This window comes from Opisthocomus hoazin, chromosome 5 (genome assembly GCF_030867145.1).
Source record: "Opisthocomus hoazin isolate bOpiHoa1 chromosome 5, bOpiHoa1.hap1, whole genome shotgun sequence".
Taxonomy (NCBI): Eukaryota; Metazoa; Chordata; class Aves; order Opisthocomiformes; family Opisthocomidae; genus Opisthocomus; species Opisthocomus hoazin.
In genome coordinates this window covers 61,216,402-61,239,795 of record NC_134418.1, presented here as the reverse complement: position 1 = coordinate 61,239,795, position 23,394 = coordinate 61,216,402, and the positions used below count along the sequence as shown (strand labels likewise).

The window sequence follows — 23,394 nt, the reverse complement described above, 5'->3', positions numbered from 1 at the left end:
CTGTATCAAGGTCAGTGAGAGTTAGAGACATGCACTTTCATTTAATAAAGCGATGATTGTATAAAGCACGCCATAACAGCTTGTTTCTTTAATGCATCATATTTTAATCCAGCACCACTTGCTTCTAATCTATAAATGCTCTTTACCCTCTACGTAGCAGTTTCAAAAGGAGCTAAGGTCACGTAATTATCTGGCCCTTTTGAAAGCCTAGCCACATGACACGTCTCTAAAACATCCTGCTGCAATGGACTCAACAGGTTGAACATAATATATTGTAACAGCCTTTTTCCCCCTTTTGGCTCCAAAGTCAATGCCCTTAAATTGCCTATAAGAAAAGAAAAGGGCACACATTCAACTGCTGCCTTTCTTTCTCTACTTTGATGGCTTTATCCAGTGTAGGGACACTGAAGTAGGAATAAGCTCTTGCTGGCAACAGGCTCCAAACCACAGAGCTATGATGGACAGATGAATAGAGACTAATTCTCACATATAGATGCCTAAAATTTGAAGGAAGCAGTTCTTAGATGATTTAAAGTAGGTATGTGGTGCATACATTGTGACACTAATTTATGTTTAGTTAACTAAACTAATTTAGTTTACTAAAACAACCTTTTGTTTCTCTGTGATACACATACATCAGATGAGTTCCAGTATTTAATAACCCAGAGTGAGCAAGCTGGTAATTTTTTCCACACCAGACGCAAACAACATGCATCCAATTGCTTCTGCTGTTAATTCCCCTGATGAGGTATTTTTTCAACATTAATTCAGTTATCTTCCTCTCTTCCCTATCTCTAGTGGCAAAGAATTTTATTTAAAATCTTTGGGTTTGGCTGAAATTTACTATAATCAGTCTCAGTCTCGGAAATTATTCTGAAAAGTTTGAATAAAATTGGGTTAAGAACCCTAATAATTTTTTCTGGGTTTTTTTTTGGTTTTGTTGATTTTTTTGAGTTCAATGGATCTCAAGAGGTGAAAAAAAAAATATTATATTACTGTTACATTATATTGCTGTTTCCAAATTCCATGTTCTAGAAATTCAGCTTCTCTCCCTCTTCCTGTAAAATCCCATTCTCAATTCAAAGTCCGCCTAATTTCAGATTTTGTAAAACTTTGCATTCCTGTGAAGACACATCCAGCAATTCTAAATTCTGAATTCCATTATAAAGAGATATTTCTGAGATAAAGAAGAAAAGAAGCACGTGCCCTTGCAGCGTTTGCAGTGCCGTGACTGTAGCAGTGACCTAGCAATTCTAGTCCTGTTTCCATCTTTTGCCTCCTTTTGCCTTTTCTAGTTCACCATCACCTCCCAGCAATCGTACAGCTATCACCAGCTTCCTGAGTTACTTCCTTATTTTTAAAGGGAATTCTAGATGATCAATACAATGTGCAAAGGCTCAAAGCTTTCAAAAGACACTTTCAAAAAAGACCTTTACGGGGTTTCAGAATGTTAATTCAGATGCATTGCAATGCTATAGGTTTCCATGTAGTCCCTATGATGGACAAACAGCCACATATTCTCATGTTAGAAGAAGGAATTTAGGAGACTTAATTTGACATTCAGGAGTTTTAAATTGCTCCGTGCAGATCCCACTGTCCAGAGACCACGACTGCAGAAGCCTCCTGTAGTAGTCCCTTTTCTACAAGGGGGCAGACAATGGTACAAGAGCAACCTTAGAGTAAATCCCATATTCCAACTGTTTTAGTGTTAAGACTTTTCACGTTCACATATTAATTGTTCCTCTCCCTTGCGATTTCCCAGGAACTCTAGCACATAAACAAGAACATGTCATATCTTACACCTTATTTGTGGTGGTTAAAAACTAAAAAAAAACCCAGAACAACAACAACAACAAAGTCCCTGGAGCTGCAAAAAAACTATCAGACAGAATGTGCCCAGTTTCTTCCTACATTTGCTATTCTGAAGAAAGACCTTCATGTCTGCAGTAATGACGCTGAAGGTCAGATATGATATCAGGCATCCCAGAGATAATGCACAGTAATTTATGTTCCTTCCAAAGGACTAATTATTGGCATGTTCAGGGTGGGCTAATAAACAGGGACCTTGAGGTTTTGTGACTGAATATTTACTTGCGTATTATCTCAGATCTTTCTTGAGTGGGTAGGTTAAATGGGGAGTCCCTCTTGTTCTGTCCTTGAACAGGAGTTTATGATATTCTGTAATTAGGATTGCAACTATGTTTTCATCTTAAATTAGATTTCTGACATTTTGCTAGCATCGTTAGAAAGGTCTTGCCTGAGTTTAAACATGAATGTCATCTATATGGGGGTGGGGGAAGATGGAACAGTAGGATAACTTGTTGGTAAAATTTGATGTGGATTAGAATAGGCAATTTTGACATCATGCAATCTTTTACAGTTAAGGACACTGACCTTTTCTTATGTCAGTCTTTAGTATCTTAGAAGCACAGAACCTTAACATTGGGTTTGTTATGCATGTTTGACAACAAAAGCAAACATGTGTCTAGCATCACAATTTACTAGATTGTGTATTTGCAAATTCCACGTTTGCAATGACTGAACATTAGAAATAGACATCCTTGGGCTTGCTTTGTTTTGCAATTGTAATGGGACAAGAGCAAACAGGTTACAGGGAGAGCTGAAATAAGGACATGCGGCAGCTCCAAAGAGGGGACACATGGCAAAAAACAAGACGAAGGAAGGGACAGCTGGGAGGGGATCTAGTAGAGGGGATCTAAACTGTTAGGACTGCCGGAAAAAAGGCTTGTGGAAAGCCTGAGTTATCCACATGGACGTTCAGTGACACGTATCGAAATCTTTGGCAGGTCTGTAAGCTCACAGGTAAGGTAATTCATATTCTCTGGCTTTCTGGCCTGGAACCTCAAAAATCCCCGAGACTCCACAGTCAGTTGATCAGCTCAGCGTTCATTACCCCAACTACAGAAACTTCCTTCCCCAACACGAGTTTTCATTTAAGGATGCTGCCAATATTTTTGTAAGACCCTTATGTAGAACACAGATTTAAAAACAGAGAGTACTGAGTTTTACTCCTGACCCCCCTCTGCCTGACACCCTACCAGGAAAGGGAAAAATCATGAAATATACCCACCTTTGTACACGGTAACGAAAATACAAACACTTGTCATTGCCATTGTATGGTTGGGCTTTTTTCCATGATAAAGTTAATGTATCACTTAGACTTTGTTACAAGCTTGCCTTTTTCCTTAATCTGAGTAGTGTTTCCTTTTTTTTTTTTTTTAATGAGCAGAGGAATAAGGGGAGAATAAAAGAAAAACTCTAAGGGAATTCAGAAGAATGAAAATTATAGATGAACAAGGTTGGGGTTTTTCTCCTCTCTGCATGGCTATATTATTTTTGAATAAGTTGAGATTTTTCAAAACAGCCTAGAGATCTTAGACCACTGGTCTTTCATTAAAATTAATGCGGAGGTGGCTCTTTCTGAACTGTTGAGGGTAAGATACAGTGTCCTGGGTTCTGCTTGTGGCTCTGCACTTCTGTTTTCTCCCAGCGCTTTTATCTGCCTCGAGCAGTACTTTTTTTAGGCAAGAGCTCTCAGTTGCAGGGGGCCCACCAGAGCGTGGATACTTCTCAGCTGGGGATTTCTTCTGTCGCTACAGTAAAAGTCGGATGAGTCTTAACTCTGAGATGTGTGCATAAACTCCCTTGGCTGCTGCACCACTACACAGTAGTTGGGTTGAAAACAGAGTAACACATCTCTTTGCTCATACCAAATAACAATACTACAGAAACTTCCTCTAGGAACAGATGAGATGCGTTCTTCAAACGAATGAACTGCCCCCCCCGCAAGGGCTCAGCAAAACAGGCCAGGTGGCTATATCGTTATGCTGACAGATTGAACCTATTAGAAGTTCTCTCTTGACCCACATGCTCTTAATAAAAGGTTTTATTTCATTCCTCTGCACACATGGTCTTCTGTTGCAGTCTCCCTTGAGAGACCTTAGCTTACCTTCTGGAGCCTGGAAAACATTCCCCTGCTCTTTGCACACTAATCCGCTCTGGAGGACCAGAGGTCCTCACCAAACTTCTCTGCCCTGTAATTCTTCCCTGAATGCTTTCTTTCAAAACAAGCCAAAAAGGGAAACGAACGCTTATTCCATCAGACGTTCTGGCATGTTACATTAAACAAGCATGGCATGTGCAGAATATATACGTCTCATGAAGAAAGAGATGTTAGTATCAGGTTAACCTTGCTTTCTACTCGAGCTCTGTGTATAAACAGGCATGAGGCTGGAAAAGGACAGCAGTTAACTATTTCGTGCACAAGCGTGAGAAAATGCTTCTCTTTCACTTGCTTAGGCACTATCATTGGAAGAGGGAACCTTATGGACTTCATACCACCTTTCAGATGAGGATTACAAAGTGCCTGACAAATATAGATTTGCCATCCTCATTTCACTTCAATTCACTCTCGACTAGAAGGCAGCCTTTTTTAATAAGGCATGGAATTACTAGTCTGATAACGGTATAAGTGCCCTTTTCTCCAGTGCTGTATCCATTATTTGAATTTTCAAGTACTTAAGGTACATGTAAGGAAAGCAACAAAGTGACCCAAGAGTTAGTCCAGGATTTTGTCTCTAATGACGGGTGAAGATGTTTTGAATCTTTTCTTCCTTTCTTTAAGTGACAGTAGCACATATCAGTCTCTTCACGCTAACTTATTGAAATTCAAACGAACACAGGAAAAGCCCACACTGGATCTGATGACACTTGGCAATGATTCACAAATGGAAATTTCCTTTTGGCCCTATTCAGTGATGGATTTGTATTCCATATGGTAAGACTGTACATAGTGAACAGTTTTTACTACACAGAGCAACAATACTATTTACGTAACTATATAATCCATAGTCCTGAAGCGAAAACATGTCCTTCAGTATTACCTCATTGCTGTAAGATACCTAGTCCTGTGTTTTGAAAAAAACTGAAAGTTCAACTCAGCCAGCCTTTTATGAAAGGCCACAGTGGTCTACTAAAGCTGAGAGCGAGCTGAAGCAGGGACACTGGTTGTCTCCTGGCTGTGCTTCTGCCAACCCTGTGCATCACAAGCTCGATCTCAAAGACTAACGGCTTTCCCAGCATGGGCAGGCACCAACCTCCTGCCCACAGACTTTCTGTACTTATTCAGGGTACAGATCTGAACACCACGGTCACTTCAGATCCTCGACAGACAGGACGCAGGTCACATGCTCTGAGAGAGACAGCTGCACGTCACAACTCCTGTAATAAGCCTTCAACATAACCATGCCACACAGCTAACGCTCTTTGTAGGTTGTCCACCCTTCCTGATTACCAGCAACATTTTGCACATAATGCAAACCAGAATCTGGCCAGCCAGGGACTTTTAGCATCTGTTTGGTACCACACACATGATCTCGCAGTCACTTCAGGCTGGGCTCAGCAAAACACTTCCCCCTGTACTTTGCTTTAAACATATTTGTGATCTAGTGCAGGGAACTACCTGTGTGAAGTTTGAGCCGGCAGTGGAACTCTTTGCTTTCTTAGTCCCCACACAGAACACCCACCAAAGTCATTACACGGGATAAGTGGAGGGCTAATTGCAGCATTTCAGTTTATAGCCATCCCCTGTGAGATGCAGTGTGTGCCTTTAAAAGCGTTGTTCCTTGCGCTGAAGTATTTACCACAGTACTCATACTTCAAATTGGAAATAATGCAACTATGGAGGCAATAATGCAACTAGTGTGGGTGGTAACCAGGCAATTCTTCTCACACCTACAGCATATTTTGTTCCAGAAGATCATATTAATGCTATTAAGGGAATTACAAAATTGTTGTAATGGGACTAGCTAGGCAATATTGAGTATTTGGAAACTTAAAATAGTAATGACTGCCCTAAATTTTCACTACAGCTGCTTTTCTTCTTCAATTCAGCCTGCTGCCTCTCTGCAGGCTCTCTAGTTTAATGAGTGTTCATCCTTTCATGTTAACAGAAAAATACTAACTACTGGATAAGGGAGCGTATGTGTGTACTAGCAAGATCATTAGTCTGAATAAATGTGACAGCAGAGTTGCACAAGAAATGTCACAGTTAGCAGTAAGCACAAACTACAGCTTTGGGTGTAAAATACTGTAATTACAAGGGATGGATAAAGCTCCACAGTTTTTATCCCCACAGAAATCGATAGTGGTGCAGACTGCTGCTCTTTGCTGGAGCAGGGGCAGTCTGATGAAAGAGCTTATTGATTTATCCAGCTGATGCTACTGTAGTGAATAATAGACTGGAAGTGAAAGAGCTTGTAAATTAGACTCATTCAATCCAATATTTTCCGGGATATCTTTTATGTACAGCTATATAGAGAGACACATTTACAAGTGAGTTTTTGTCAAAGCAACAGCCTAGTGACTCCTGGTAAGAGGCTCTGTCTACTCATTCTTTCACCTCAATGACACTCATGGTGCTAAAGTCAACCGTCTAGCTCTCACTAAAAGCTGACACTAAGGAGAAAGCACCAGGGCACCTAGAAGCAGGATTTGGCTATGGTGCGGGTAAGCAGTTGGCCAAGACAGCTCCTGAAGGGCTACGGCTGCAGAGGAAAGGTGGCTGTGGCTCCCCCCATGCCACAACAGACCCGCTGGCACACAGGCATTGGAAAAGTCTGCTGTGGATCCACAGGACCCCAGGCTAGGAGAAATGTCAGTGCCAGGCCAGTCCCCACCAGCCTCAAATAACGTGGAAAGAAACATGATGTTCTAGGAATGAAAGGAGTCCTGTGTTTCTTCCTATCTCAGCAGGCAGATTTGCTGTGAATCTACCTCCACACCAGCAAAAGCGTAAATGTTCAGATTGGTTTTGCATAAACTGAGAAGGAGAAAGAAAATAAAAAAGAGGGAGAGCTGCAGGCACACTGCCGCCAAGTATGGCAAATCCATCTTCTCAGCAGGGATGGATCAGGGAGCAGGACTGTAAGTTTTACAGGTATATGAAACTCTGCGAGTACAAAGACACCATTAAAACATTGCCATTAAATTCCAACACTGAAGGATCATCACAGCCCCTGGAGCCAAGGCAGGTCAATATGTGACTGTATATTTTTCATTACCATTTTTTATATACATATATATGAAGGAGAATAGGATTCACAACAGCCTCACCCTCTCTCCCACTGAAGACCTCTGCTTTATACTTTGCATCCACTTTCACAAATAAAATGCAATATACTATCAACAGATGAATGAGATCCCTACAGGGTTTTTATTCTGCTGTACCATTATACCTACTTTTCCACAAGATTTCTGCTTAAATGGCTCTCTTTATGCACATACAAAAAGATGACACACACCTGTCTACATATAATCTGATAGTGAAGAGATCTTCTGTACGGGGAAACGTATCCTTTCTTCCTAATTTACCATAATGACTTATTCACACCACTGGAGCTAGGGGTACGTCAGCTTCCCCGCTATAAAAATCATGAAGGTGTTACACAGCAAGATGTGGCTGCATTTTTACTTTCTTCTGTCTTTAGAAAAGAAAAACAGAGGAGCTCTGAATCTCACCTTCCTGTTTTCCCCATAAAACTGAACACTGTGAGGAATTACAGCTTTATAGGCTGATGACATGGACTAATAATTTTTAATGTGATGAAACTGTTTGTGCGAGCCACACTGAAGAAGCCCTTCTAGCAAATGTGGGAAACCTCAGAGCAAACAGCCGTGCTGTGCCATAGGGTAGCTCAGAGATCGCTGTCAGCACAGCAGCCATCTATATGGCACTTCTTCAAGAAGCAGACCTATGTATTAGCTATTAGTGTCACTTTTGTGTCATTGTGGCTATTTCAGTCAAAAGTGACCTGCCTCAAAGAATAAAAATTCCTGACTCCTTTTTCATGAGACAACTCAAAGAATTTTATGATCTGGACACATAGATACCAGATAGTTACAGCCACAACTCTACGGGCAACCAAGAGCTGAGGCTCGACAGAGAAGTACTGCAGAGAGACAGGATGATGGAACGGGAGAGATGTATGGGAGGATTTTGGCTCAGGCTATTGTGCTAACAAGATGTGAAAGGAAGTTTCAGTGTACCGGCAGAACAGAGAAGACCTAATTTTTGAGAAGGGATGGGGTGCAGAGAAGATTAATTATTCGTCAGCATATGTCAGAATCACAGTAAAAGCCTGCTTTTCTTTACTTCTCGCTCTTATTAGTCACAAAAGCAGGACCATGGTGTGAACAGGTGCAGGCAGAATAGACTTCAGTGCTAGAGCTGATCTTCACAAGGCTGCAGCATGCTGATAACTATGTGTGAAGTTTGCACAGGCACTGCACAGATACAGGGTACCTCGTACTAAAAGGCACCCCAAACTCAAAAACGAGCATAACTATTGTACGTAGAAACACATGCACCCACCATTCCTGACAGTAAGGAGCCACAAGCTAATCTGCTTTGCCAAGTTTAGTCTTTTGACAGTGCTGGCTTTGCCCTAAACTCTCTACTTCTCATTTGCGCTGCCACAGGAGTCACTGCCAAGCTTTCCCAAACAGATGCTGAGATGGTGTTAGGGAGAAAGGCTGTTTGGTGGGGACAGCAGCGGGGACAGTGCTCTGTTACGGGACTTTTTAAATCTTCACTGCTCAACTCCATCAACTTCAAACAGCATCACATTCATCTTCAGGGAAGAAGAGTGGAGTGTCCCTTCTGGTGAGAACTGGATTAACCCTCTTCTCCATCCTACAAATGATTTTGTGACTTTAGGTCCCTGAAGCACATCTGCAGCTGCCGCAGGTTTACCTGCAGCCACATACTTGCCAGACCCGGAGGCATCACAGCGGCACTTACCCTGCATGCAGAGCCCGTCGGTGCAGTTCTTGGACTGCAGCACCAGCCCCTCGCAGTCCTTTCCCCCGTTCTTGGGTGCCGGGGCCGTGCACTCCCTCCGGCGCCAGTGGGTGCACTCGGTCCCGCACGTGGACCACTTGCTCCAGGACGTCCACTTGCCGTCCACTGAGACAAGGGAAGGACACGACTTGTTAGGGGGTACATCAAAGGGAGAACGAGTGAGAGCGATGCACACCTCGGCACAAGCCAGCCTGCAAATTCTGGCCCTTCCCAGCAAGGCAGAAGCAGCGTCATTCTGCTCTTCTTTAAGTCCTGTTTCTGGCCTGTAAATGCACATTCACTCTCCCTCTCCTTTCTCTCTGGCCTGGCCCCGTTTCTGCTCTTTCCTCCCCTTTTTATAAACTTGTCAGAAGTTTATGTGTGCTCATAGTGTACAAGAAAAGGAACAACAAGTCGGGAATCTGGGTTTTTTTTTTTTTTTTTGCATTTTTTAACACTGAGGTTAGACTTGGACACAAATTCTTCTTTAGTAGGAAGACATTAAATGTTAAATATTTTCTGTTAAAAGAAATACATAGAGGCACTGATCTATTTCACATAAGCAGAATGAATAAGGTGTTTAACATCTTTCAGAATCCTGCAAATTATTTTCAAAAGCATTAAACTGAACAGCCAAAGAACGAACTACAAAATTATTCCAGTGACACAGTCTGAGCCAGGAGTCTGTCACTTGGAATAGTGACCAGAGATGAAATTTCAGCTTTTAAGTCTCATCCACCACTAAGACCTGGAGCTGGATGGCCATGCTTCACAAGCTGAAAGCAACCCTACTGCCATCAGTTTGAGTGGGACCACAGAGACACGAAAGCACTGGACAATAAGACACGTTAGAACTTTTATCACAGAAAAGCCGCCAACTACATTGCATATCCTGAAGCAATTTTGTATTTTTCAGAAGTTTACATTTAAATGCCTTTTAAAGGTATGCATACACACCTCTTCCCAGTATGAATGTCTTTGTATTTGAAGTCAGGTAAATACATGCCTCAAATGTAACATCCACACCCCAGATGCTCCACTTGCTGTGACAGCTGGACTCAGTGGACATTGCAAATATATTTACATGACAGTTGCTGTCTATATTCAAATTCCAGTCCCTTTCCAGAGCTTTCAGTCTTTATCTCCTACAATTTGAAGCTCTGAATGTCCTCCAAATCCCCTGAATTACCAGGGCTGAGACATCGGCGCAAACTGCATGCAAAAGTGGATCTGAATCCTCTGTTGCTTGATATAATGTGCTCACTATTTTATCTACTTATGTAATATAATGTCATATTCATTGACTGAAATGTTGGATTTACTAATAAAAGAAGGAGGCTTTTGTAATTAATAGTCTTCCACTGAAATGACTGGGGACAGACAAACTATCTATCTAGGGCTATGTACTGTTCATACTGAACCTGGACACAGAGTGGTGCAAGCTATTTTCTGAACGCTCTGGCCCTCGCAGAAGGCACCACCGTTGAGTGGGGCAGGATTGGTGCAGGTCCTCGTACGCTTCTGAAAGCCTCTCCCGCATCGGCTGTTACACACTGACCACTCAGTCCAGGTAGACCAGCCTCCGTTCACTGAAAAGCAAGAGAGAGAGTATGATTGCATAAGCAAGCCATCCTGTTCAGGCCAAAGGCACCTCTGGCTCCGTGTCATGCTGCCTCCAACAGCAGCCACAAGTGATGGCTGGGAAGCACAAGAAGCAACACCGAACAGGCACAAGCCCATGTCTCCAGCGTACCGAATGTACAGCATGCCAGAAGTCATTGCACAAGTTGAAGAAATGCTGACACTAAATGAAAAACACATTTTGAAGACTATTACGGCACTGTCAGGTGACCTGCCTTCTGCTGAAAACCAACCTGACCCAGCACTAAGTACCTGCTGACGTGTGTACGGCCAAAATCTCTGCGGCTTCAGAGAGTACTGGCAGCTCTGCCAGCCAGAAGCCTACGCTCTGAAAGCTGCATCAGCTTCCAAAGGGAGGTAACCTGCACTCCAGCGTGATCTCAGATGTACCCATCATCTATGCATGCTGAGAGACTCCCGTGTCCGGACAAGGAATTGATCGTTTTCTCTCCCATTCTTTCCAGAGGGTGATTTCAGCATGTCAGGGTAACTTCACTCACCCCTCTGTGGACACAGCTGGTGCGTATGAATGCCCCAGTGCTTCCATAACAGACATTTAAGCTACTCAGAGTGAACTTTCGCTAAATGAACTTTTATTTTCAGATTTTGGGAAGAAATTTATCTTTGTGAAGATGTTTATGCTGACTCTCTTTTTCACTCACCTCAGTTTCCTGGACAGGTGGATGGATGAAGAAGGAGCTGTGCTGCTCTATGTAATAACATTGTTGTCATGGTATGGATAACCTATTAACTGCTCAGATTCTCCAGTCCCCAAATGTCTGAGATATGACACAATCCTTAAGCAACTTTGGTAGCAAAACCCATAAAAACATTTGCTCCCCTACATACCTGTGTCTTGACTGCACTGTTGAAAAAAATGTTGTATATGCACGAGGAAGAGTTGTGGCATGCCTACCTCTTTATGTTTCTGCATTCATCACAGTTATAAAACACAGTGCTCTTGCGTGGTCCATCCCTCAGTATCACAAACACTGCTAATCAACTCAATTCAGTCGGTTTTCTATAAAAACTGAACTAAAAGGCCCTCATTGTAACTTCAGGGAAGCAACTGCTTACAATTAAATCTAACTGCTACCCTGAATATGAAATGAATATTAGGGATAATCACAGGGATTTTTTCCTACTTGTCTACCCTATAATTAAGCTGATTGTAAGGAACACCAGGACAGTCAGCTGGCACGTCGTCAGAGTGTTTTGTTCTGGTGGATACCCCTGCCTGGGATGCATCAGGCCAGTAACTCTGCAGGGGCAAAGCTCGGACTGGTGGGGCAGAACTGCAGCGCATCACAGCCTGGAAGAAAGCCCAGGAGGGTATCTCATCTGGCCCCTCCCCAGCCAAAGCACAGCCAACCTCAATATTTGATCAGGGCTGTGGATGCAGACGCAGAACAATGTTATGCCATGCTTTGTATTCCCCTGATGTTTACATTTAAGCTAGGTTGTGTGCTTATGAACTGCAGCCACAGAGTGCTTTGCCCCTGACACCAAAGTATGTTTTGGTAGCAGACACCAAAAATAAGCTTATTTAAAGAGTTGGAAAAAGCTGGATGATTCTGCTGAGCTCTGACACTCTTACCAGTTTCTGGAAGCACAAACTTCCTTTTGGTTTTACTCTCATTTTTGAAAAGCATCACTAAGAACGTGAAACGTGTTGGTAGAAACCATGCCTGGGATGATTCTGCTGGAAGAAGCGCTTTCATGGCTCCTTGCTGCCTCCAGCTGGCATGTGTTACGGCAAGGGGAACAACCGTCTTCTCTTCAATGAGGCAATGGGCTGCTTGCACAGGTGCCTGTTCCTCCTTTTACACATTGTCTATCACCGTTAAGCCAAGCCATCACACCTGTACTTCTGACTATGTTCAGTAATGAACCCTGACTGCAGTCTTTGCGTATGGCTGCAAGTCAACAGGCAGCACAGGTGGCCCAGCCTGGGCACTGACCATGGTAAGAGTTGCATATTGACATTTTGAGCCCCCTCCTGCCCCAGTGCTTGCTTTGCGTGTGCATCCACCACTTACCATAGACAATCACAGTCGCAGTGGTGCTTTTCCTTTTGGCCACAATGTTTTTGGCGACACAAGTGTAATTGGCTGTGTCAGAAAGCCGGGCTTGCTTGATGATCAGGTTGTGATCGATGGTGATGTAAAAATTTCGGTCTTCCACGGGATCAATCACCTCTTCATTCTTCAGCCACTCCACCTTGGGGTTTCAAAGGGCCAGAGGAGAGGCAGTGAGTCAGCACTAGGTCACACCACAACGGGCACAGTATCTGCGACTACATTGCTCATCCCAGAAAGTGCTACAAGTCAAGGCACATCACAAAGGACTCACCTGATGCATGACACCAACTCAAATAGCATGCCATGGCAGAAACAGGGGAGAACACCCTTCATGCCTACCCCTTCTTTCAGGTCCCATTCCCTCCCACCCATCCACACAACAGCTGTCTTGCCTTGCCTTGAAAATATCAATATATTTTCAAAGGCTGCCAGTTACTGTGCAGAGAAAAACAGCTGATCTATGCTCTCAGAGTCTGAGGCAAGGGATGAGGAAGGGGTGATACCTTACGACTGTGTCTACAAACAGAAAATCCCCTTACAACATCAGAAACCCTGAAACAGCAGAGATCTCAGCCATTCTTTTGTATGCCTTGTCTAATTAGGCAGTTATTAACGCAGTAACCTTATACGTAACCTGTCCTGGGTCTAACACAATGAGGCCCTATACTGGAGTAGGTCACACTAACCAGTTGCAAACATGCCAATGTTTTTAAGTATACATGCACTCACATGTACATGCATGTTACTGTTTTGCTGCAATCAGGATTAAACAAAATAGACACAGTTACCAAGCAAATAGGGAATCACAAAGACTACATCAGTGCTTATTTTTCCCTTTTCTTTATGTAAACTATATTTTATTTTAATAAAGTGTAATTTCCTTGGTTACATAGAATAATATTTTCATACGTGATTTTTAATCTAGACAATGTTCTCTTTATTGCCTTCCTAAAGAAACACCCTATTATATCCCAGCTGACTGCTGCGAGCCACCCTAATATAATTTGGCTGCAAATCCAGTATCTTGTTTTCATCTGAACCGAGTGTGCTCTGAAGCACAGGACTGGGGTGCTGGATGGATCAAAGGTGGGCCTTCATGTCACCGGATCGCTTCAGCTTGTGCCCAGAATTTAATTAAAGGAAGAAAAACATAAATGCAATCAACCCAACGGACCCAGAAGGTGCCAACTGCCAAAGCCTGCTCTCATAAACCCCACTTTTCCAAAACCATTTGAGGAACTGCCTGAGCATCGACATACCCCAAAACCAACAGAGAACCTTCTGCCCTTCTACGACAGCCATACAGACCATCCTAAGCCACGGGGAGAAAACCGATGGCCTCTCCCGGTGTTAAACACACAGGGCTCAATTCATCCCCACACAGAGCCGGTCCAACACTGCAAGGCCAGCGCTGGTGCATGTGGGCTTGGATTCCAACTGCCCACTGCCTGCTCCCCATCTTTAGCCCTCCATTAAGCAGCTCCAGCTCCCCTACCCAGTTTGGGTGGATGTGCATCAGGCGTGAGCTGCTTCCAAAGATGTACACCTTAGTGAATGTCTGAACATGAGGAAGAACTTCTTCACTCTGAGGGTGACGGAGCCCTGGAACAGGCTGCCCAGGGAGGTTGTGGAGTCTCCTTCTCTGGAGATATTCAAGACCCGCCTGGACAAGGTCCTGTGCAGCCTGCTGTAGGTGACCCTGCTTCGGCAGGAGGGTTGGACTAGATGACCCACAGAGGTCCCTTCCAACCCCTACTATTCTGTGATTCTGTGAATGTAAAGCCACTGCTGAGAGGAAGGCTTGATCTAAACCCTCCTCGCCCACAGCAGATAGCTGCAGTATGTGGTAGTCTCGCAACTATCGATACTTTATAGCTTAAAACTGGTGGTGCAAAAAGGGCTGTGGAAACGGACATGCGTGTCTGTGAGGAACAGGGGAGGAAGAAAACAGACAAAAAACTTCAGAGGCCGTGTTTCTGTAACTACAACATTCATGTTTTACCATGGAAGATACAAGCACTTAGTCAATAACCTGGTTTTCCTTGCCAGGATGACTAAAATGACTCTTCATAGGTTCCAGGTATAATCAAGACAGACAGATTCCTGTTCAGTCAATGACAATATTCAGCTCCTTCCTGACCTTCCTCCAGGTCAAGTCTGCATGCATCCCAGAGTGTAAAACGAGTCAGGACCTTACCTCTCCTTCAGTGGTAGGCTGCCACTTCGCCCCTGCCTCCCACATAAACAAAATGTCTTCCTTGGGTTTTAATACCATTACTTATTTCTGGGATGGAGGACAGACTGGTGTCAGGACTCTGAAAGATGCTATGCACGCTGCCACAGCTGTGTACCACCTTCAGATCCACATGTGCTTTTCCTGTGCTCTGCACACTGAGGACATGAGGACGCCAGTGAGGGCAGGACTACAGCCATCCCATGGTCTAAGGCTCAGTCCAAAATGTTTCTGGGATGCGCATCCAAGCATGTACACTAGCAGCCCTCGGCACTGTGCAAGGCTCCATGCTCAAGCATGGGTTCTCTTTTTCCAGTACTCTGCAACACTTTCTCTCTCCACAAAAACAAACACATACATATTCAGTCTGGGTCTCAGCTGACTAGACAAAATTAAAGCTATGAGTATTAAATTCCCTTTCATCCCTGCAAAAACATTGAAGATGATATCAAAACAGGAGTTGCCAATATCAGAAAAAAAAGATATTCTGTATAATTCAGTATACTGCCTCTGGCTCTTCACCAAATCTCTCAGGAAAAAGATCCTTTTCACCTAATGGCTCAGAGAATTTTCTAACAATAAAACATTAAGTTTGCAGAAAAATAGGATGCCTTTTTTCTGAAAAACCTGTTTTGCCAGTACATTGGTACTGTGTGTGCATGTCTAAATGCCATCTCTCTCAGAAGATACCTCTTTAACATATCTAATTCAGTCATCTTCTGGCATCCAGGCTTTTTCTGATGTCATAAGTCTGATCATGTAGCAAATGATAACATCACCAAATCTGAAGGGAGGAACTGATGGATGATTTGAAAAGAAATAGGAGTCTCCTTTTTAGGACTGTTTCTGTTCTAGTGACAGAAACACCTTTTAGCCATCAGCAGCGCAACACAAAAAAGAGCACGCCCCTCCAGCAGATGTGTTTTCTCCTTCAGTCCTTGTAGAAGTGATAACTAATTAAACACACTACAACATGTAAATGGTATTTATTTTCAGTTACTAACAACAGCCTTATTTTTTCTGGTGCAGGTGACTGCAGTGCTCAGCACCTCCTAACGTCAGATTTATTTTTTTGAGGTAACCAGAATAGGTGGGAGTAGGGTTGTTCTGTCATGTAAGTAGGCAGAGATCAGGTGTCAAATACAAAAGAGAAGAGAACAAAGCGGAATGAGCCAGTGTGATTTATGAATGACAAGTATGCAAACTGTTATTACAGAAGTTAAAAGCAGCTATCTCTTTTGATGCTATGTCATTCCCCAAGGCGCAGCCCCCTTGCTGAAGCAGGCTGCTAATCCAGTCAATGCAGAAACTTATCTTGAATTTAATTCCGCTGCTTGAATAATAGTGGCTGGTGCCCTGGGGAAACCACCATGCTTGCAGCAAGGCTGGCAGATGAGGCACCGGACATTTATGTGCCGGAGACCTGCAACCCTCTGGGCGAGGGTACCCATGGATACCCATGGGCATTTCAAAGTGCACAAGATGCCTCTCTTCAGAGTCATACCAAATCACGCCCTCATGGCTCCATTTCTCAGCTCTCTGCAGAAGATTTTTCTAGGGTAGATGTTTGCTTTTGCCTAAATATTGAGGATGTGTATTTACTGGTTACAGTCACAATGATTCTTGAACAGGTACCTAGCTCTATTTATTCAATTACATCAGGCACATCCCTCCAACTGTTATCAATAAATGTACACACAGTCGTGCACATACTTTTAAAAAGCCTGGGCATCAATTTTTCTTTATCATAACAGAAATGATTTAATTGGCAACAGTACTGCCATAAAGGATGGGGTGAGTGTTCCCTTGTGGAGATGACAGCTATGGAAAATTACAACAACGTGCAACTGTTTTTTTCTTACATATCAGCCCCCTGGAACAAAGCAGGCATGAAATCCCCACTTCTTTTTTTAGTTTTCCATTCAAGAAGGTGGTTTTGTTATGTATTTTCAAACTGACTAGCAAGAGAAGGCCCCTCTGCAAAGGTGTGAGTGTAGTCAATGAAATCCTCACTCACAGTGACTGCAGATGCTGAGAAGGTGGAGCACACCCGAAGCCAGCTAGTTCTTGGTCAGAGCTCCTTAGTTCTCTGGATGTAATTTGCAGAGCAGTGAAGCACACAGCTCCCACCAGCTGTGTTGGATCTACACGTCCAGCGCTGCCAACACGCTGGCAAGCCTGCCACAAGACTCAGCCATCCCTGCGACCGGCTGAGGAAGCGCTGAGTTCAAGGCGGCTGGAATTTAGAGCAACATACCTTGTAGCGCCTCTCCTGTCATCCCGCTCCACAGTGAGAGACAGATGTGTTGTCTCTAATTATTCGCTGATTGGTATCGGGAGATACATTAACATAATTGGCACATTTGTTCTAATTAACAGAGGGAAGCTGCCACATGCCACCCAACATGAAAAGCGAGACCATCAGCAAGCACAGAAAACCCGCCATCACCGCCCTGGCTATATCTCGGAGCTGCAGCCAGACCCGTGCTGCTGCAGGACGCTCCCAGCAGCAGCCTGAAATCAGGCAGCACACGCAGAGACTAAGACATGCAAAGCCGGGCCAGGCTTCTGCACAGACTTCATGAACACGGGGGACATAAATCACACAAGCGATTACATACGCAGGAAAACCTATTACAGAAGCTAATTGCCGACACAAATTTAGCCATACCAAGTTACTAGCATTACTAGGCACTTAAATCTCTTGGCACACTTGCATATGCGTGACTGTTTTAGAAACTGGTAGAGCAAAAGTACATCTGCTCCACAAGAAACCCCAGAACGGATACGGGACACGAGCTCATCTAGATCCTCCCCTCCTGATCACATGAGTCGTTCCTTACACCTTTCACAGTCTCAGGAGGAAAGTGCTAGTCCTGGATCCTAGTCAATCATTGCCTCCTCCACAGCAACCTGCCCTAGACTCCTCTTCAGAGTGGAGAGCACCTGCTGAGAACAGCAAGCCTTCCACTCCCCTAGACACCCGCAAAGCCCTCCGGTGCCCATGAGTGCAATTCTCCAGAAGAAAGAACATGCAAACAGGCTGAGAGCAGCGAGAGATTTGCCTCGATAAAAGCCGATTTAGGATTCTGGGAGGCGAGACCATTGCACCCCTGCCTTCCCCATGCCTGGTTGACGACGCGGCAGGACTGCTTTCCATCTGGCAGCCCAGCCGTGCTGGTGTTGCGGCTGATGTTCTGCCCAGCCATACCAACCGGTCACGGTGGCACTGCTCGCCTTGCTGCAGTCCCTGCTGAGCTCGCATTGCCTTCAACAGCCACAGGGAAATCACAGCTCCTCTTCTTCACCTGAATTGTAACAACAGGCATGCACCCCATACCATATTGATAGCAAGGGCACACACACACACGCCAGGAAGGATAAAACATTTGTAGAGCTAACTACTGATTTGGACACAGTACAAGACACCCAAGTGAGACTGAGAAAACTTTAGCAGTTTTCATATGGGCTGTTGAGCCAGCAGCTATTTCAGGTACCTTGAGGCTTGAGTGCCTCTTTCAAGAATATTATTTGATTTTTGGATTTGGTTTCAAATGTACACTTTCATCCCAGCAACTGCCTGCTGAAGAGGATGCTGTACTCTGCGTACTTGCTGGAAATAGATTTTGTACCCATTTATGGTTAAAAAAAAAGAGAAAAAAAGAGTGGTCTCCAAAGAGGCTGAAATTACAGCTATGAGAGACTGCAAAACACATATTGAGAATGAGACGGCAAATGCAAACCACCGTGACATTTTGTTCAGTTGTTGCTACTGCGCTTCTGCTGCCAATAAGGGGAATTTGTGTTCCTGCTGTGGAAACACTTCTGTAATTGCACATATATCCAGCTTTCTGCCTGAGCACTAAAATCTACACAGGGTGTACGTACAGCTGCTGGATGTCTCCGGCCCTATTACAGCTTCACTTTATGCACCATGGGGAAGTGAAGCCTCACAGAAGAAACTTCAAAGGCTGAGGTGGACTGCATGGCTGAGGTAGTAGCAGATGGAGAACTTTCTTTCATAAAGCCTCAAATCCAAATACAGATCACAGCAACATTAACCGAAAACCACAGTGGCTGCCCTGTGGCCACCAGCAGTTGCTGGTTTCCCTTTCTCACTCGAAAGAGTGGTTCAGAATGGAGGTCCCATGCCTTGGTTGATGTTTTCAGCACCACGTGGGCATGTGGATCCCTGATCCCCAAAGCAACTGGGAAGGGTCTGTTTGGAAACCGCTTTAAACAGGTTACCAATGCAACGTCTTTGGATGGATGGACAGATAAACTGACGGCCTCTTTCTTCACAGTACAGTTACATGCTTTTCAGGATCATTAAGTTCAACAAGGGAACAGGATGCTAGGGGGAGTGGCTGCAGTCCCTGAGGATGGCCCTTTTCCCATTCTCCCTGAAACTGGCATCGTGCCTGTTGTCCTGCAGACAACTCCTCCTACCAGTTCAGTAGAACTTCTTCAGAAAGTAGAAGTATAGGGGCAGATCCCACAGAAATTCAGGTTTTAAAAAACTCAGTCCAGTAAGAACAGCTGCGCATCTCAGCATGGATATCTGCACTGTGGAAACTAACGGGTAGGAAACGTAAAAATAAGACCACCTAACAAGCTAGTAGTCAGCATATTTCCCAGGGAAGCACGAGACCAAAATGCGAGCCTGTCCTCTAGCAAGGGCTTGTAACCTACCTCTCTCACTTCTCAGAAGAGTGCCCTGACCATCCACCACTAGATTGGGGTGTAAAAAGTAAGAGAAATGTATTGGACTGGCCACTGACAACTACTGGGAGCTTTATCCTTTTGGAGCAGGACAGGCCTGCACTGTCAGACCTTGCCCAATGGCTCTCCAGGGCAAAATTAATGACATTTTAGGCTGCGTTCCTTCTGCACACAAACCTGCCTCCTCCCCCCTGCTCTTCCTCCCCATGACAGCCAAAGGCAGTTCTGCTGTGTGTTGTAAGGCACTGCAAAGGACAGTGTCACTTCCCAGCTAATTAGTATTTGTGGCCAAAACTCCTCTACTCCCCTCTCTTACAGCTCTCTTTCCTGCCGGGAATATAAAACACAGCCTTGGCGACACACACCTGCATGGAAATGCATACACATCAACTCCCAATTAAGGGATAACTGCTGCAAAACATAAGTGGCTCTCATGAACAAAGGAAACAGCAGTCATATTAATAATCAATTAGATGGAGAAGCCACCTGATGCTACCTATTTGGAGAAGTCCCCAGCTTCCAACAGCTTCTGCCTATGCAAGAGAAGCTGAATACAGTCTGTGTCACAGTCATCTTGACTAGGCAAAACAGCCTCTTCTGCCTCTTGACTCAGGGATGCTCTTCCCCCTTGCTCTAGTTCTTAATAAAAGCCATGAATGTGGATAAATGTCATGTCCAGTTTTAAACCCAACTGGGTCACCAAACTGTATGCTGCACCCTGTTCTGCAACTAAACTACTCTGTGAAACACCTCAGTTATAACTAAAGAAGGAATTGTTCCCCTGTTAAAGGCTCCGCGAATCTCACATTTCAATGCAAAAGTTCATCTGGCAGCTTACGGCATATTAACCAGTCTTACATCTCTTTGATGTTTTGATCTATAACCTAACACAATGAGCTAATTTGATGTGACTCAGTGTCTCTAACTGTATTTTATCACATGCAATACGATGTTGGTATCTTTCAAAGAACAAATTAAATGAGCTGAAGGGTTAATAACTCTGCCGTTACTGCTGGAGCACTGCAGAATAGGACCCTTCCTGTCTTCTCAGGTTAGGTTTGAAAAAATGCACACACAGAAGAGAGCAGAATTGAAATGGATGTTTCTGTCGACACCAGCGAGCTGCAACTGTCTGATCTCCGCTGAGCACCGGCAGCTCCTGCCGACTGTGGCGGGTCAGACTTGCTTATCTTACCAGATCATCCTATTCCTTCCCATTGAGGAAAAGCAGAAGGCAGGGAAGCATGGAGCTAGGGCAGGGTGCTGTTTGTTTTTACATCCATTCCTTTTTTTTTTGACTTCCCAACAGGAATACGTGAGTTTGCCCCTTCATCCCTCAACTATGTATGGAAACCTCAGCGTAACAGTGCCTGGTGCTTCTGCTGCTTGCCTGGGCCACCAGTAGGAAAAGACGAAACATTTACCTAGGTGATTCAGAACCTGTAGGTAGGTTTAGCTTGATATCAGCTATAAAACTGGGACCGGGGAGGCATGCCACAGAGCAGCTGGCACCGACACTAGTCAGGGCTGGTGGGCAAAGGCATATGGCCACAGAGAAGCTGATCTGGTTTTCCCAGTGACCAAGCACCCTCGGCTCCTGGCTTTGTCCCAAGTGAAAAAGCAAGATGTACTTGGTTTGACCTCAGGCCATGAGACTGGTGTATTTTAACACACCTTCTTCTATTTGAATCTTGGCCTTTTTTTTTTTAGTGGCTGTGATCTGAGCCTACTCTAATGCTCACCATGTCCTAGTGGATCCGAGGGACTGGTAAATGTGGCCTTAAAAGCTTTGCCTGTCCATCTGTCTTTGTCGTTCTTGCCCTCTGGAGCAGCTGTACGCTGCTATGTGGCTCAGCTTTTCAGTAATATTGAGAACTCCTCTAGCATTGATCCATTAAGAGATTGACACAGTCAATTGCAATTAAATATGCTGGGAATTATAATACTAAATTCTCGAGCTACTGAAAAGAGGACAGAATGTATCCCTGAGCATGGTTGTTCCCATGACTTTGAAATACCAGGAAGAAAACAAAATGAAGGGGGAGAATAAAATCAAAGAGAAAAAGCAAGTGGAAGACTCCGGGACTCTGGACTCCAGCATTACATTACACTGAATGCTTATTTTGTACAGTTTCACAGTGTAAGCTTTTCTTCCTCTTTTTTGGTGTTAAAGGCAGTGACTATTTCAGAAGGCAACAAGTGGAAAAAAACAAAAATGAAACACAGTGCTCAGAATGGGAAGTCAGAGGTATGTGCTCACCAAAGCATTTGGAAATGCTGCTCACAGAGGCAGCATATGCATTACCATACTGAGAACCAAAGCAGTCTTTCAACAAAATGGAAAAAAGCCTCAGCCTGCTGCCTGCCTTCTCCCAAATCCGTTCTTACTTAGTTACCTGTACCATCATATCAGAAACTTCTCCGAACAAATAAACGAAGTCTTAAACAAAGAACTCATTCATCTCTAAATTAAAATAATCATGTAAACCTTCAACCCACCAAGTTACCTTTCATCTTTCCATTTTTTTAAATTTATCTTACCAGCTTCACCAACTGGCTGTAATAAAGTGTCACATTAAGGTATTCATATTCATTAGTGTTCAGGTCTTTGTTCTTTTAATAGTGTTGGAATGAAACTACAAAGAGGCTGTATTAGGCAGCTGTCCAATCTGGGTGTTTGATCTCCTTCTGACTTCAGAAGTCAGAAGAGGAAAAAAAAAAACATTGAGAAGGGTTCTTTTGAATGTCAGATTGGAAGTATATGATTTCTGAGCCTGCCAAGTGTTAATTGGTGTTTGCCCCGACCACGGTACAAACAAGATTTGGAGCCAGTTAATGTACAGTCATGAATCTCAGCTATTGACAGAGTGAGTCAGGATACTAGTAGGCAGGAAAAAGTGCAATTATTGTAAGTGCAGCTCACAGAGGATCTTTTCAGAGCTCACTTCCACGCATCATGTTAAATCAAGCTGCTTGGGTCCCAGCCGCCCCACTGGGCACTACAGACCCTTCTGAGGGAATAGCTAGACAGGCTGCTGAAATTTCAGAGGTGCTTGTAACACTGCATTCAAACAAACTACCCATCATCATCAATCTCTGTTTCTAGACCAGGTAATGAAGTTCTTTAGTACTACCCTGCACTTCCAGAATAACATATCCCATTGCAAACATTCTTGACATGGCACAACGGCAAGTTGATTTGATGCAAAGAAGCATCAGAAAGGAAAATTAAAAATTGCGCTAAGTTCCTGAGGAAAGCCAACTGATTAATATTACAGTTGTCAGCAAGCTGGCTTGGCAGACCTAAATGCTCTTTACTGTTTTAGGGATCTTAACAGTGAAAGAAAACAGCCTACGGAAAAAGAAAACGGGAAAAATCTTCTTTGCTAATTATTGCTCCTGATGTTTGTGGACATGTTTCTGCAATTTTGATTAAATCTAAACTTGGGTTAGATGGGGAGGTAACACTTTAAGTTTCATCTCCCGAGAAATCAGTCATCAGCGCTGAGTGACAACCACTTTGCTACTTAGACATGACAGCCTAACTTCTCCTAATGCAAACTGGCAATAGTTTCTCCTGTGCGTGGCAGAGGAAAACCAAGGAGAATTCAGATAGGGGAATTACTGTCATTAACAATCAATTTTTCTCGTAACAGCCACAGCAGATTTAGGATTTCAGAGACCCCCCTGTGACTCAGAGACCCCCCCTCCCCTGAGCAATGAGTGGAAGCTGGAGCCACCACTGCACTGAGGGAAGCTCCTGTTCACAGGGACACCCACTGCTGTTGGCGGGCACAGATTTTGCTGAAGGGTAGGCTTGCTCCTGCCTGGTGCAGGGCAGGCTACTCAATCCGAGT

General features: G+C 44.0%; 1 protein-coding gene across 2 annotated transcripts in view; it reads right to left on the bottom strand.

The window, feature by feature from the left end:
• Positions 1-23,394, bottom strand: part of UNC5C (unc-5 netrin receptor C) — a 258,186-nt gene that overhangs the window by 38,038 nt on the left and 196,754 nt on the right. For both annotated transcript variants that reach the window (XM_075421479.1, XM_075421480.1), the window contains exons 5-7: positions 12,541-12,721; positions 10,282-10,449; positions 8,822-8,986 (exon numbers count right to left, since the gene is read on the bottom strand). In XM_075421479.1, the coding sequence (XP_075277594.1) occupies positions 8,822-8,986; positions 10,282-10,449; positions 12,541-12,721 (514 nt within the window). The remainder of the gene's footprint in view (positions 1-8,821; positions 8,987-10,281; positions 10,450-12,540; positions 12,722-23,394) is intronic.